Genomic DNA, 17,694 nt, shown 5'->3' on the forward strand with positions numbered 1-17,694 from the left:
CATGACTTACTCTCGGACTACGGCTTCCCCTACTCTCAAATCTCTAGGGTGTCACACACCCTAAGCTATGCTCCTTATTAAACCGGTAGAGATGGGTTCTAGTCCCTAGACAAACTATCATACATTCTCTCGATAAACTGTGAGATAAGGCTATGCTCCTTACACTAAAGGGTATCCTAAATACCATATAGATTTTTTTCTTTACTCCCAATCCCTAGGCGAACTCTTGCCCACTAATCATGCCATATACATTGCTCACTCATTTTCACATTTTTATTTATTCAATATCAAAGTCAACTCGTTGGGCTCACGACTGACCGCTACTCAATTGAACATCAATTCTTCTTTTTGCTTATATCACATAACACTTATCATTTTCAATTTCATATATTCATCTCATCATCAATTACTCATCCCAAATCACATTATAAAAATGCCAATCATTTCATAAGCATTTTTCACATGTTTCATACACATAAAAGCAATTATATAATTACCAAATTTCATTGCATGTTACACCATTCACAAATCACATTTTGCATGTTTATCACATAATTCACATCATATTACAATTAATAAGTAGCTATCCAAAATAGGATTCCCCGGTTACCTCAAATCTTGAAGAGGTCAAAGGTTTATCCTTTAATATTATAGCTTCCAAGCTTGAATTTCCAAGCCAAATTGGTGTCAAAGTTTAATCTAAAATTAACCAAGTATGATTTCATCAATAATGTCGATCACACATAACTCTCAACTCACATTCCACTTCTAACTCACCTAATCCCTACATTGCTCACATTTAGGCCTATTCATTGATTTTATTAACTCTTTTTAGTCCCCAATAACATTAATGAGCTATTAAAATCCTAATAATGACATCATACTCTTCCAACAACCTACATTAATGCAATTTTCTCATATTTATGAAGCCCAACTACCTAAGACACCAAAATTCATTATACCTAGGTTTAGATACTTTAATCTACTCTTATTAACTCTATTTGAGTCAATAGATTTAGACCCATAACTTATATGAACTAAAAATCATCTTTCACTATCAAACTCTAACCATAATCTTATAAATGTGGAAAAGATAGGCAGATTAATGAATGTGATACTTACCTTAGGTGTTTGTAGCTTCCAAAACACTTCTAATGTCATCCAAGAACAAACTCTAGCAGAGCTTGGCACGTCTCTTCATTTTCTCCTTTCTATCTTAGTTTTGCAATTGATAAATTGTAGAAAATGACCATGTGCTGCGGCAGACGATCAATGCGCCACGCACATGTCATAGAAAGGTCCCCATTCTGCATCTGAAGTGTCTATGCACCGCAATGGATGCACTCCAACCACGGCGTGTGGCACAGTAACACTAACCCTTTATTTTCTTCTCCTTTTGATTCTCGGGTGGCTCAACTTGATACCAGGCCCACAATTAGGGCCAAAATACAATCAAATATGATTATTAGACCTCCTTAGTCATACACCATTACAATTTACTCAATTATCCTAATTAAGTTTAGTAAATCAGGAGAATTAAAAATTGGGATGTTATAACTCTCCCCTCCTTTTAAAAATTTTATCCCTAAAATTCGCTTAATCTAGGAAACTTAGTAAATCATACCTCACTGAAATAAGTGAGGATACTGTTGCTTCATCTTCTCCTCGATTTCTCACGTAGCATCACTAGGAGTTATTACTTTCCATATGACTTTCACAAGCCGAGTTGTCTTGTTTCTCAGCTATTTCTCCTTAATATCGGCACTTCTCTCTTGTTTAGCCCGATATGTCAAATTCTCGTGTAACTCTACATCTTTGGGCTCAATCACATGTGAAGAGTCAGATTGGTATTTCAACAATTGAGACACGTGGAATATGTCATGCACACCCGACAAGTGAGGAGGTAAGGCAATCCGATATGCCAAAGGCCTAATTCTCTCAAGGATTTTGAATAGCCCAATAAACCTAGGAGTCAACTTCTTTACATAAATATACCTCCCAATTTTAGTTATAGGTGTGACCTTTAAAAACACATGGTCACCTACCATAAACTCTAATAGTCTCCTCTTATTTGCATAACTCTTCTGTCCAGTTTGAGCAGTTAACAACTTCTAACGGATAGTCTCAATCTTCTCAATGATTTGATCCACTAAATCAAGACCCATTATACTTCTCTCAATGAACTTAGTCTAATAAAAGGGTGATTTGCACTTCCTGTTATACAAGGCCTCATACGGAGCCATTTGAATGCTTGCACGAAAACTGTTGTTATATGAGAATTCCGCCAAAGGTAGGTGCTTATCCCAACCATCACTCCACTCGATGGCACAGGAATGCAGCATATCTTCTAGAGTCTGGATGGTCCTCTTGGTTTGACTATCGGTTTGAGGGTGATAGGCCATATTGAACTTCAATTTTGTACCTATGGCCTCGTGCGGTGCTTTCCAGAAGTTCGATGTGGACCTCAAATTGCGATCTAACATAATCTCTTTTGACACCCCATGTAATCTCACAATCTCTTGAATATAGACCTCTGCAAGCTTCTCTAGAGAGTAATCAGCTCTAACGGCTAGGAAATGAGCAAACTTAGTCAATCTATCTATAATTATCCAAATAGCATCATGATTCGCTTAGGTACGTGGCAATCCCATAACAAAATCTATGGAAATATAGTTCTATTTCCACATGGGAATCTCTAATGGTTGTAGAAATCCTAGGGGTCTCTGGTGTTCAATCTTTACCTTCTGAGAAGTCAGGCATTGGGAGACGTATTCTATTACATCTCTTTTCATATTAAGGTGCCACCACCAACTCTTCATGTCTTGATACATTTTGGTGGCTCCTGAATAAATGGTGAACTTACTCCGATGCACTTCAGACAGAATAGTCTCTTAAACCCCTTTATCCTCAGGTACACACACCCAGTCTCTATACACTACTAACCCCTCATCATTAAACCAAAAGTTTTTGGTCTTGTTCCCTTCAATCTCATCTCTAATCCCCAACAAATACTTATCTGCAAGTTGAGCTTTTCTCATGTCTTTCTAGAATTCATTGGTGATTACCATCGTATTCAAGTTATACACGGTAAAATCTGGATTGTTCTAGTGTTCACTAGAGAAATCCTCTAGCAACTTATACTCATGGATCAACATGGATGGTCTTGCAACTCAAGGCATTGGCCACCACATTAACCTTTCCCGAATGGTACTTCAACTCGAAGTTATAATCTTTTAGGAATTCTATCCATCTTCACTGTCGCATATTCAACTCTTTATGATCAATCAAGTACTTGAGGTTCTTGTGGTTACTAAACACCTCAAATTATAAACCATAGAGATAATGCCTCTATATCTTCAAGGCAAACACAACAGCTGCTAACTCTAGATCATGAGTTGGATAACTCTCCTCATTCAATCTCAGCTGTCTCAACGTGTAAGCCATAACTCTATCATCTTGCATTGTCACACAACCTAATCCCTTAAGCAATGCATCAGTATAGACCACATATGGCATTTGGGATCTAGAATAGTCAACATTGGCCTTGTAGTCAACTTTTCTTTTAGAGTTTAGAATGCCTCTTCATACTTTTCTGTCTAGATAAATGGTTGATCCTTTTTCATTAGCTTTGTCAAAGTAGAAGCAATATGAGAGAACGATTGAATGAATCTCTAGTAATAGCTAGTTAAACTAAAGAGACTTCTTATCTCGGTTATCGAATTTGGTCTCTCCCACTGTAGCATTGCATCAACCTTGTGTGGATCCACTATTCTGCCATCAGCAAAAATGACATGACCCAGAAATTTTACTTCTCATAGCCAACACTCACACTTGCTTAATTTGCCGTACAACTTGTGTTCATTCAACACTTGCAATACTATTCTCAGGTGTCTTGCATGTTCTTCTTCATCTTTAGAGTATATCAAGATGTCATCAATGAAAACCACTACAAATTTGTCTAAATAAGGCCTGAAGATCCTGTTCATATAGTCTATGAAGATTACCAGAGCATTCATCAAACCAAAGGGCATTATTAAGAACTCATAGTGCCCGTATCTTGTTCTGAATGCAATCTTAGGTACATCACTTGCCTTAACCTTCAATTGATGATATTTAGACCTCATGTCGATTTTAGAGAAAACTGTAGCTTCGGCAAGTTGGTCAAGCAGGTCATCAATTTGTGGCAACGGATATTTGTTCTTAATTGTTACTTTGTTGAGTTGTCTATAGTCAATACATAACCTTATACTCCTATCTTTCTTCTTTACAAACAACACAGGCGATCCCCATGATGATATACTTGATCGAATGAATCCCATCTCAAGCAACTCTTTTAATTGCTTTTTTAGTTCTTCCAATTTTGCAGGAGTCATGCAATACTAAGCCTTAGAGATTGGCTCAATACTAGGCAAAGGATCAATTAAAAACTTAATCTCTCTTTTCGATGGCAATTCTGACATTCTATCATCAAATACCTCCAGGAATTCATTCACTACATCAATCCTGTCAATTCCCTTGTCATACACTTCATGTGTGGAACAGTAGATCATGAAAGCCTGACAACCCTCTTTCACTAACTTCTCTACTTGTAGGGCTGACAAGAACTTAGGAGTCACACAATCTACTATTAGTAATGACCTAACAGGTTCAGGGGTAACAATTGCGGCTATATAAACCGGTAGGGAAACTATCTTTCTATTATAGTCAAGTGTCGCACTATTAGTAGACAACAAATCCATCCCTACTATCACATCAATATCACTCGAAGGTAAGCATATTAAGTCAATAATAGTGACTCTATCACTAAAGTTGAACTCCAATTTCAAATAAGCTCGATTAGTCCTCATAGATGCACCAGCCGATGTAGACACATTCATGAAAAACGGCATTTCAAGCACATGCAATTTTAGTCTCTTTGCACGATCATCAGGTATAAAAGAGTGTGTGGCAATAGAATCAAATAAAGTATCTATCTAGTGACCACAGAGTGCGATTGTACCTCTAATCAGCTTTGGTGAAGCCTCAGACTCTTCTATGGTCATAGCGAAAACTTGCCTTGGTATGGTAGATCTTTGATCAGGAGCAAGTATATTCTTCAGGCAATACTTGGCTATGTGCCCCACTTATTGCATAAAAAACAAACCCAATACCGCCCTTGATGATGTTTTTCGTATTTGTAGCACTATAGAGCTCTAGCTGGCACTGCAGTAGATGGAGCTGTAAATCCTTGCTGGGACGTTTGATTTCTAATCTCACCCATACTTCTCGGGGCATTGCTCCGTTGGTTAGATCCCTTAGATTATGACCCCTTTCTAATCTTTCTGCTTCCTTCAGCACTGTATCTCCCAAACATGCTTAGGGTAATACCTGACTTCTTACTCACTCCACCTATAGGACCTATGTAGGAAGAGAATCTCCCTTGACCATCTCTTTTCTTTTCTTCCACTACTCTACTCCTTGTAGCTATAGTTTTGAACTTATTGCACATAACCTCGAAGGAAGTAATGTCAAAGGGAGCCAATTATTGACTAAACTCAGGCATCATCTTATCAAGAAACTGTTCGGCCTTCCAGTACTCATCATTGTGGTGACTCAAGTAGGTGGAGTACTTAGATAGCTCATTGAACTTCACTATGAACTCCTACTCATTCATGTTTCCCTGTCGGAGTTTGTGAAATTCTGCTTCTTTCTTTGCCCAGAATGAGGCTAGGAAGTAATAGGCAAAGAATTGCCTCTTGAATTCTCTCCATGTCAACTATGAGCCGTCCACTGGCCTCAAACTTTCCCATCATTGTTTTGCTGCGTCTTCAAGCTTAAAAGTAGCTAATAGAACCCTCTGCTCAGTCTTACAAATCATGACTGAGAAGATGGTCTTGAGCCTATCAATCCACTTTTCAGCTACTTGATCCTCTAAAGAATCCTGAAAAGAAGGAGGATTCAATCTTGTGAATCGCTTCAAAGCCATGTCTATAGAGCCTTTTAACTCGCTCATCCTAGGCCGTACTAAATGCATCGGCCTCTCAGGAATACTTTCCTTATAGTATTCTTCTTCTTCATGTCCATGCATCTCAATGTGCACATCATTTCGAGCTTCCTCTTAGTCAACCCTAACTCTCTCAATTGGTTTGCTGCCCTCCTCAAGTCTCTTTCTAAGGATCTCATCATAACCATCCATTTTTCTCTGGATGTCTCTCATCATATGCCTTAGTTCTTTTGGGGCATTGTCTTTATTACCCTATTGAGGTTATGGTTGTTGCTCTTGGTTCATCAATCTTTGTTTCAGTCTTTGCACATTTTTTAGTGCATTTTTTATGTTTGTAGCTCTTATTTGCACTGTATTCTCCCCAACTAAGGATGGAAGCAATCTCAACAAGAAAAAAAGGAATGAGCACTAGCTCGGTAAGGGAAATCAATAAGTGTAATAGGATATTGCCAATTCTCTATATGCATTGCACAACAAATCTCAATTACAAATTACACAAACCACAAACCACAAACCAATTCTTAAAACCAAAGTCACTGATACCAAGTTGTATTATCTCATTCTACTAACCATAATTAATCAAATAAACCTATAGTAATCAAGGATTAATCCATAAAGGCAATTAACCAAGTTTTAACTCAAAATCAATAGATCCCAAATTTTTTTAATCAAAATGAGTTTAAATCAATCATAATCTCTTATATCATAGTAAAAATAAGTTACAGAAGCATGAGATACTTTGGAGGAGTGAAAGAAATCAAAAACCAGTTAAAAACAACTTATTCATTGTGAAACAGGGCAATGCGCCGCGACTTGAGCACGCTGTATCGTGGCGTGTTGCTCTCTGTACCATGGGCCATAGCTCAAGCACCATGCGCGGTAATGTGTTGCACATAAATGATAGTAGATTGGGGAACTTCTGACGAGTCTTGATTCTTCGTTTGACGTCTAAATGATGTGATCTAGGTGTCTACGAAAAAGCTCTTTTGATAAACTAATTAATGGCATGGATTTCACTTCCAAAGCAAGTCACAACAGGAAGTTGGACACCCAAATATTTTTTGACCACTTTTCACAACTTTTCACAACAAAAGAGTGTCTAAAACCCAAAACGAATGCCTAAAGCCTTTCCCAATGGCTAGACCATGTCTATTAGACCTAGGACTATCGATATAACACATCACATGTACTTAAATACCAATATAGCATAAAAGCACTCATCAACCCCTTTTTCACCAAAAACAGAAGGGGGGGTAATTTTCATTTGCATTGCATCCAAACCAATCAAAACCTATTGAAAATATCCTTCTTACACTTACACTAGTGTTTTGACCTTAACATATATATATCTTCATGCACAAATACTCAGGGTTCAAAATACAATTCAAATATTTGCAATAACAAGATAGTACAAGTGTAACAATATGCAACCTAGAATTGGAAACATACAATATTCTATTACACAAAATATATATATAAACTAGAGGCATATAAGAGGAACAAATAATTCTTACCTCTTGAGCCTTCTCCCTCTCTGCACCGGCGCTAAAGCCTGAAAAATTTTAAATGAAAGTGTGAGTCTAGACACTCAATAACCAAGGTAAAACCTACCCTATGCAATTATATATCAATTATAATTAATCACATGCATATGAAATCAAGTTCTTAAAACATGCTTACACATACTTCATAACTTATCATTACTTATTTTATATCATATTTATCTCACATGCACTAAGTGTATTGTCAAAATATATTTAACATGTGATCATAACCCATTATCCACACAACTTGCCGCATTATAATCATGTGACATGTCATAAGTTTATACAGGTAATGATCAACAAACTTTATACCCTCCTTATTTTCTTTGATTAAAACCGTAGGCTATAACACTAAATAGGGCTTATTGGTATGACTGGACTATCCAAACTCATTAATCGTGAGGTGTGACTTGGTCAAAGATCACATGACTCACTCTCGGACCACGACTTCCCCTACTCTCGAATCTCTAGGGTGTCTCATATCCTAAGCTATTCTTCTCATTGAACTGGTGGAGATAACTAGTTTCTAGTCCTCGACAAACTATCGGACTGTCTGTCTCTTAATAAACTGTAGGACAAGGTTATGCCGCATCGGAGGGCAGCCTAAATATTATATGGATTTTTTTCTCTATTCTCAATCCCTAGGTGAACTCCTACCCAATGATCATGATGTATATGATGCTCACTCATTTTCATATTTTTAGTTATTCAATATCAAAGTCAACATGTTGGGCTCACAACCGAGTGATACCTAAGTGAGCATCAATTCTTATTTTCACTTATATCACATAACACCTATCATTTTCAATCTCATATGTTCATCTCATCATCAATTACTCATACCAAATCACATTATAAAAATGCTAATCATTTCACAAGCATTTTTCACATATTTCATACACATAAAAGCAATTATATAATTACCAAATTTCGTTGCATGTTACACCATTCACAAATCACAATTTGCATGTTTAACACATAATTCACCTCATATTACAATTAATAAATAACTATCTAAAATTGGGTTCTCCTGATTACCTCAAACCTTTGAGTCAAAGGTTTATCCTTCAATATTATAGCTTCCAAGCTTGAATTTTCAAGCCAAATTGGTGTCAAAGAGCTTAATATACAATTAACTAGGTTGGATTTCATCAATAATGTCGATCACACCTAACTCTCAACTCACATTTCACTTCAAATTCACACAATCCCCACATTGCTCACATTTAGGCCTACCCATTGGTTTTATTAATTCTTTAGTCCTTAATAACATTAATGAGCTATTAAACTCCCAATAATGGCATCACACTCTTCCAACAACCCACATTAATGCAATTTTTGCATATTTATGAAGCGCAACCACCCAAGACACAAAAATTCATTATACCTAAGTTTAGATGCTATAATCTACTCCCATCAATTTCATTTAAGTCAATAGATTCGAACCCATAACCTATATGGACTGAAAATAATCTTCCACTATTAAACCTTAACCATAAACTCATGAGTGTGGAAGAGATGGGGAGATTAATAAGTAGGATGCTTTCCTTGGGTATTTATAGCTTTCAAAACACTCCTAATGTCATCTAAGAACAAATCCTAGTAGAGATTGGCATGCCTCTTCATTTTTTGCTTTCTCTCTTCTCTATTTCTATCTCAGTTTTGAGGCTGATAAATTATGGAAAATGACCATGAACTACGGTGGATGTTAAATGCATCGCAGCCTATAGCACAGAAAGGTCTCTATTCCACATCTGAAGTGTCTATGCACTACGACAGATGCACTCCATGCCACAGTATGTGGCACAATAACACTAACCCTTCATTTTCTTCTCCTTTTGATTCTCGGGTGGCCTGACTTGATATTGAGCCCACAATTAGGGCTGAAATACAATGGAATATGATTATTAAACCTCACTGGTCACACACCACTACAATTTACTCAATTATCCTAATTAAGCTTAGTAAATTAGGAGAATTAAAAACCGAGATGTTACATATTGATTTGGCTAAATTAAATCCCTTAACACACAAAAGGGTTCAATTAACACCTTTCTAATTTATGAGTCAATTATTTATAGTCATTGGCCCTATAGGTTGCTTAAATGACTATAACAATCTCCAAATTCATTTATTTACCCAGTTTCACCATTTCAACCTAACTTCTTAGGTTAAATGAGTCTAAATCCTCAAAGTTCAACCATTCAACTCTATACTAATCACAAAACCTTAGTTCTTTATTTGATAGCCTTTTTTATACCTTTCTTTTAGATTCTAATGCCTTAAAACTTCATGATCCAATTTTTCAACCAATCAAATTTAATGAAAATGAGATAGAAATGAAGCTTAGGGTTATACGATACTTACCTAACAAGTCACTAACGAAGCAGACTCCTGATAGCCAAATCATGCTTGCCTAGTAGAGCTAATCCTTCCTCACCTCTCAACTACATTTTTCCCTCCTTTTCTTTCTCCTACTTCAAATTCTAATGGCCGACGTCGCCTATCAACATAACTTTTCTAATGGCTTTGGGCAATAAGAAGCTTCTGCCTAATAAATTTGATATTTTTTATGGTTTAATCCATAATATCTAGACCAATCACACTTCTTTCACTCAATTCAACCTAACAGAAGGGTGATATACTCTTCCTCTTATACAATGCCTCGTAAAGTGTCATCTGAATACTTGAGTGATAACTATTATTGTAAGTGAACTCAGTTAAAGGCAAATGGCTGTTCTAGCTTCCTTTCTATTCAAGAGCACATGACCGAAGCATGTCCTCTAAAGTCTGTATCATGCGTTCAGTCTGTCTGTTGATTTTTGGGTGATAAGAGGTACTAAATTTCAACTCAGTACCCATAGCCTTCTGAAGTGCTCCCTAAAACCTTAAAGTAAATCGGGGATCTCAATCTAAGACTATGTCATTAGGCACACTATGTAGTTTTACCACCTCTTTTACATGCACCTCTGCTTATTTTCCCATAGCATAAGTGGTCTTAACTGGCAAGAAGTGTGTTGACTTTGTCAACTGATCCACAACAACCCATATAGAGTCATATCCTAACTGGGTCCTCAGTAGAGCAGACATGAAGTCCATTGATATGCTATCCTACTTCTACTGGGGAATCTCTAAAGTTTGAAGCATCCTAATTAGTCTCTAATGTTTAATCTTAACTTTATGACACGTGGGACACTAGTTCACAATCTTAGTAACATCCCTCTTCATACCTTGTGTTAACCTCTAGAAGTTCATGTTATTTCATCACATTTTCCTTTGATTCTAATTCATTTTGGTTCAATTGTATATGTTTTCATTGCCCAAATTAGGAAAATGTGCATTTTATTTTGGGCTTGTGTTCTTGGCTTTAATTTGATATTTTTCACCTAATTTCATGTTATTTTGATTGAAGTTTTGATTAAAAGCATTTCTGGAGCTTTGTGGATGTTTTTGGAAAGCTTTTGGATGAAGAAATCAAGAGCAAAATGAATGATTTTCGTTAACTGTAAAAACAGTGCAAAACTGTCAAAGTCGTCTCAAAGTCGTGACTTTCGTTCGCGACTTTCGTCGCTGTCAGAAAAATGCTGCGTTTCATTTATCAAAAATTAGTTGGCTAGGACACATATAAGCTGAGAGCTCGACCCAGAACGCATTCTTCAAACTTTTAGACACTTTTGAAACTTGGTTGTGCTGGGGTTTGGGCATTGGAAGAGTTGGGATCAAGAGATTGAAGCTTTGAAGACATTTGGAGCTCATTTTCTTTGGTTTTTCTATTCCTCTTCCCTTTCCTCTCTTGTAATCTGAAATGGGTCCACTTATTTTGTATATTTATAACTTGTGGATGATTACGAGTAGCTAAACCCTTTGTTCTAGAATTATTTAGAACCCTTGTATGGATTAACACTATATTTCTCTTCTCTTTTTGTGATTAATGATATATATGTGTTTATTTTACTCTTTCCTTAATGCTTTTACTTGATTGGCCACCATTTAGATATTGGGTTCACTTAATTGATGCTTGAGAGGGCTAGGTTGAGTGTAGAACTTGGGTAAAATTGTGTAAGAACTTGATATTTGCATGTTGAATGGATGGTTTTGCTAGTAAAATAGAGATATACTTGCTAGCCTTACATAGCCACATTAGGGTTGGTGTTTAAAATTGAGTTTTATTAATTGTAACAAGAGATTGGGCAATTAATTTAACTAAATACTTGTTCATGACTTAAGAGAGCTTGTCCAAGTATTTTTAGAACCCTAGGTTAGCACTTATTTTCATTAAAAGCATTTATGAGAGGAGGTAATTTTGGTGTTATGAAATACAAGGGGAACAAATAATCCTAGGTCTCAATTTGTGTTGGAAGTTTGTGAATCACTCACTTTCTTTATTTTTCAGTGTTAGTTTCATTTGCAAAACCATTTCACCTAACTATGTGTAGCTCAACTTGATCAAATTTGCTTAGTCTTTTGCTTGATTATAGTTTTCTAAACAAATCCTCGAGGGAACGATACTCTACTCATTTTATATTACTTGCTACGACCCATGCACTTACAGTGAGCAACACCTTGCCACCATCAATGCTTCTTCATGTCATGGCACATCTTGGTCACACTAGGATGCATCATATATTTGCTCCAATGAGCTTCTTCTAATAATCTTATTTTAATTCCTTGATTTGTAGGTATACAAATTCTATCCTTATACAAGCTGAACTCGTCATCACTGAACCAGAATAGAGTAGAACGACCCTCCTCTATATCTTATTGTATACTTGACAAGAACTTGTCTTTGAACTTAGCTTCACATATCTCTTTCCAAAATTCATTGGAAATAGGTGTTGAGTGAATTACATTCAGCAAATAATTCGATGTCTCAAGCTGCACTTCTATCAAACACGATAACAAATGGTGCTCCCAAACCATTAACCCAGCTGCATGTAGTGATTTTCGACTCAAAGCATCTGCTACTACATTAGCTTTCTCTAGATGGTACTTAAACTCAAAGTTATAATCTTTTAGGAATTTCATCTCTCACCTTTATCTTATATTGAGCTCTTATTGATCCACAAGATATTTTAAACTCTTGTAATCACCACACACATTAAACTCTACACCACAAAGATAATGTCGCCAAATTTTAAGAGAAAAAACCATAGCTGCTAATTCTAAGTCATATGTCAAATAACTCTCTTCATGAGGTTGCAACTGTTTGGATGCATATGATACTATTCAGTCTTCTTGCATTAACACACACTCTAAACCTTTCAAAGAAGCATCCGTATAAACCTCATAAGGCAACCATGGATTAGAAATAATTAACACCAGCACCGAGGTTAATTTCTCTTTAAGCTTCACGAAAGCAGTTTCACACTTTTCATCCCAAATAAAAAGCTAATCCTTCCTCATTAATCGAGTCAAAGAATAGCAATTTTTGAAAATCCCTAAATGAACTTTCTGTAATATCCAGCTAGACCCAAAAAACTACACCCCTCAGTCATTGAACTTGGCCATTCCCATTACAATATTGCATCCACTTTGTGAGGATCTACTGAGATACCCTCAATGACACCAGATACTCGAGGAATTGCACTTCTCGTAGCCAAGATTCACATTTACTCAACTTGGCATCCAAGTGGTTATCTCTCAGAATCCTTAATGCAGTCCTCAAATGTCTTGCATGCTCTTCCTTATCCTTAAAATTTATTAATATGTCATCCAAGAACACAACAACAAATTAATCCCAAAAAGGATGGAATATGCAGTTCATATAGTCCATGAAAACCACAGGCGCATTCATCAACCCAATTGGCATTACCAAGAACTCAAAGTGACCATATCAAGTAAAAATGCTATCTTAGGCACATCCTCTGCATTTACCCTCAGTTGATGGTACCCCAACCACAAGTCGATCTTAGAGAACACTAAAGCTCCCATTAGTTGATCTAACAAATCATCTATCCTCGAAAGTGGGTATTTGTTCTTTATTGTCACCTTGTTCAATTGCCTGTAGTCAATGTATAGCCACTGGCTGGCATTCTTCTTCTTCACAAATAGGAATGGCGAACCCCAAAGCCATACACTAGGGCGTATAAAGCCCTTCTCTAATAACTCCTCGAACTGCTTCTTGAGTTCTACCAAGTCAAAAGCAGCCATTTGATATGGTGCTTTCGAAATAGGTTAGGTACTAGGTGCCAAATTGATGGAGAACTCTACTTCTCACTCTTGTGGCAAACCCAATACCTTATCTACAAACACTTTTGAAAACTCGTTCACAACTTGGATCTCATCCACACTACGACTGCCCCTACCTTCCATTGCAAAGAAAACCAATAAGCCTGACAACCCTCAGAAACCAACTTTTCAACTTGAACTACTGACAACAATCTTGGCTAGTTAGCAATCGCTGTAGGAACCACAATAGGCATCTTAGGAACTGGCAGTAATACCATCTTCTTGGCACAATCATAGGTAGCATTATTCTCTATCAAGTAGTCCATCCCAATGATCACATCCAATCCTTGCATAGGAATCAGAATCAAATCTATCACAGAAGTCCTGCCCTCAAAACACAATTTCACCCATTCACACACCTTACTGGTCTTATTTAGTAATCTAGAAGGTATAAATACCTTAACTATATAAGGTAGTTCATGCACAGGGAAACCTAGCTTTTTCACACAATCATGTGACACAAATGAATAGGTAGCTCTTGAGTCAAATAAAGCCTCACTCTTTGCTCGCAAATAAAAATTATACCTATAATTAGATTTAGTGCTGTTTGAGCCTCCTCTTGGGAAACGGTGTGCACTCGACCCAGAACTACCTGTTGCTGCTCAGAAACTCCCTCTTGGTTCTTGAAGCAATCCTTCACAAAATGGCCTATGCTACCATAAATGTAACACGGCCAGCACCTTCCAGGATGATTCTTCCCACAAATTGCACACACAGGTGAGCATGCAGTGCTCACACAAGACACAAGGGCAATAGCGGTCTGACTCGACTACTGTAGAGCTCTAAAATATTTAGCCTTCTCCTGATCTGGCCCATTTCTCCTTGGGACTGCAATCCTCTATTGACAATTCTCCTACTTGAAGATCCCGAACCATTAGCACCAGAATTGTTCCTCTTTGACATTCCTTTAATCGAGCCTAAAGGAGTAGAAAACCACCTATAGCTATCTCTTCTAAACATAGGAAAGCCACCCAAAACTAAACCCAAGTAGGAAAGCTTCTCACTACTATCTCATACAAATGTATATTAAGAAGCCATCGATCCACCGCCAGAAGAGAATTTAGAATAGACCAAGGTCTATTATCCATAATAAAGTCTCGATCTTCTTGATTAGTAAAACTAATCAAGTAGAAATTACTAATCTTTCCTTCAACTCAAAAACCATTTTGCAGCCTCCAAGCACTCCTTAGTCTTTAAGTGAGTTTCTTAACAGAGAAGTTGCAAGTGTCTACTAGGAAGGCAATGGCACAAGATTCAAAAGATAAACTTGGTTTGTTGAAGGCATTAGGGTAGAATCTTAGTGAAGGTTGGAAGAGATGATCCATCATGATAGGCGAAAAGACACCAATAGTGTAACAAATTAGAAAACATGTTTTTGTGGCCCAAGAAATGTTTAGATCAATTAAAGGGACAAAAATATGCATAATGCATATTGTTATATGTTTGTTTGGTTCTAGGTTGCCATTTATCATGAGAAGGTAGCTTTTCATTATATTACCTTTTTCATGACCATTAATAAATCTGAGGTTAAAGCCTATGTAATATTAGATTGTACTTGTAGCTTTATCTTGTTTTCACTCACAACCAATTATATGTTGTTATTTCTTGTGTTCAAAGTATGAAATATTTAAAAATATTAATTTTTGATGAGGATATATGGTCAATCACCACCATGAGAATTTCAAATGCTATTTATAGTTTAGTCTTTGATAATTCAACAAAAAAATATGAATTTTTCTTAATTTTGTTCGCCATCAAGTGTTATCACAAGCGTACAGGTCGTCACAAGTGTAAAATATTCCAGAGATATCGTTCCCACGAGGATTTAGGCAAATGAGAGTCAAAATTCACTATTAAGCTTTAAAATAGGTTGAGCAAAATCAAGAGTAAGTTTGTATGAAAGTAAGGAAATGAAAATTCGATTAAAAGCATTTAAACAATTAAAATTTTCTTAAAACCTTGACTTCAAGAGATGAGGATCTAAGATTATCCCTCCTCTTTGTATTTCATAAAACTTAAAGTAATTCTTTTCAAATAGATTTTTAATGAAAATAAGTGTTAGTCTAAGATTCTAATCTACTTGAAAAAGTTTTCTCAAGTCAAAATCAAGTATATTTGCAAATACTAAAATTTCACAATATCTTGAAAATAACTAGTGAAAATAATTTTTAAACTCCAACCTTAATGAGGCTATAAAGGGTTAATAAAATATTTATATTTTACTAACAAAATCATCCATTTATCTTTGTAAATTTCAAGTCCAATACTATTTTATCCAAGTTTTACACCTAAGTTAACTCTCTCAAGCACAACTCAATAGAACAAAACAATCTAAATGGTGATCAGAAGCATTAAGCATGGGATAACACACACACACACACACACACACACACAAATTAACTACCAAAAGAGAGGAATATTCAAGTCTCAATCCATACAAAGGTTCGAAATAATTCTAGAGCAAGAAAATTTGTTACTATTTAGATTGTAACATGTACAACATTCATATTAGAAACAAAGAGAGAAAAGGGATGAGAAGAAGAAAAATCAAAGAAAATCCACTTGAATCTCTTCAAATCTTCAAACTGTAGTCAAATCTCTCTCAAGAACCTAAACCCTAGCAGAGCAAGCCTCAAAAAGACCTTTAGAAGTCATAGCTCTCTCTTCAAAGTGCTAGAATTTTGCATATATAACCCTAGCTTCAAGTCTGATTCCAAAACGCATAGTTTCAATACAAGACTTTTGGCTACGGCCAATTCTTCCTTAGCTGCAGCCAAAACCTCTTGGCCAAGACTTTGGTTGTTGCCAATTCTTCCTTAATTGTGGCCAAAACACATTAGTGGTATTCTGTTTCTGGCTTTTGACTGAGGGCTAAAGTTTGTCACTAGGGCCAAAAGTGCTTGGGCTAAGGTTTAATTCTTCACTCTTTATCTTATCTTTTTCTTAATGTAATAACTTCATAACTCCTTCTTTGCTTCTTAAATAATACTCTAACAACCTAAGAAGGCAAGAAATTTTGTGAAGTCCAAGATTAATTATACTAAGATAAAAAAAATATGCACAAGTTACACCAAGATTGTCACTTGAACCCAAGTATAAGATATGCACATTTTCCTATTATATATATATATATATATATATATATAAAAGAATGCACAATTTCATCAAAAAGCATATGAAATTATAGGAAAATGTGCTGAGATGACATAAGTTTCTATATGATATCAAATTTGCTTCACATCTTATCTATTTTCAACGTATATTTTTATCACTTTGTTATACTCTACTTATGCATAATTGACACAATGAGGCCGTTTCTTTTAGCTTATTTTTATTAAAAAAATCACTTTTTTTTTGAAAAAAAATATTTTTTTGAATTTTTACTATATTTTTTTAAATTTTTGAAAATAATCAGAATCTAAAAAAATATATTTTTGCTTATTTTTAGAAGCTACTTTGAATCGCTTTGTCATACATGTTGTGTGTTCGGTTCATGTCAGTTTCACCATTTCTATTTAATTGTAGACTCAAGCTTTTATGACTTAATCTCTCTTCCTTTTTTTAACTCAAATCCTATTATCTTTCTAAACTAACTCATTTTTCTGTTTTAACTAGGTTTATTTCTACTATTTTTTTTCTAGGTTTCACAGGAACACTACTGCCTAATCCAACGAATTTACATACACTACTGGGTTCGAGTTCATAGGCTTACCAATGTTTCCATTGTAAAAACAGTAAAATAGTATAAAATAAAAATAGTTTGAACAGATAAATTAGCAAAAATTAGAAAAACAACTTGGGCTCTAATACCATGAATGCAAGAGCGGGATCAATAGCAGAAAAAATTGAAAACATAGAGTATACAAAATTTAAACTTTATTAATATTAAAGGAAAGGTACAGTGGATGTGCTTACAATAAAGATGACGGAAGAATAAAG

General features: G+C 35.7%; 1 protein-coding gene across 2 annotated transcripts in view; it reads left to right on the plus strand.

The window, feature by feature from the left end:
- LOC129321395 (uncharacterized) overlaps window positions 1-12,569 on the plus strand; it is a 28,128-nt gene extending 15,559 nt beyond the window's left edge. Inside the window, exon 9 of one of the 2 annotated variants that reach the window (XM_054967139.1) lies at window positions 12,207-12,569. In XM_054967139.1, the coding sequence (XP_054823114.1) occupies window positions 12,207-12,236 (30 nt within the window). In that variant the 3' untranslated portion in view covers window positions 12,237-12,569. Of the gene's footprint in view, window positions 1-10,939; window positions 11,428-12,206 lie in introns of those variants that run through there. The other variant, XM_054967140.1, reaches the window with a different exon arrangement.
- The last annotated feature ends 5,125 nt before the right edge of the window (window positions 12,570-17,694 follow it).

This window comes from Prosopis cineraria, unplaced genomic scaffold (genome assembly GCF_029017545.1).
Source record: "Prosopis cineraria cultivar Desert tree isolate PC_DT_omini unplaced genomic scaffold, ASM2901754v1 PC10, whole genome shotgun sequence".
Lineage (NCBI taxonomy): Eukaryota > Viridiplantae > Streptophyta > Magnoliopsida > Fabales > Fabaceae > Prosopis > Prosopis cineraria.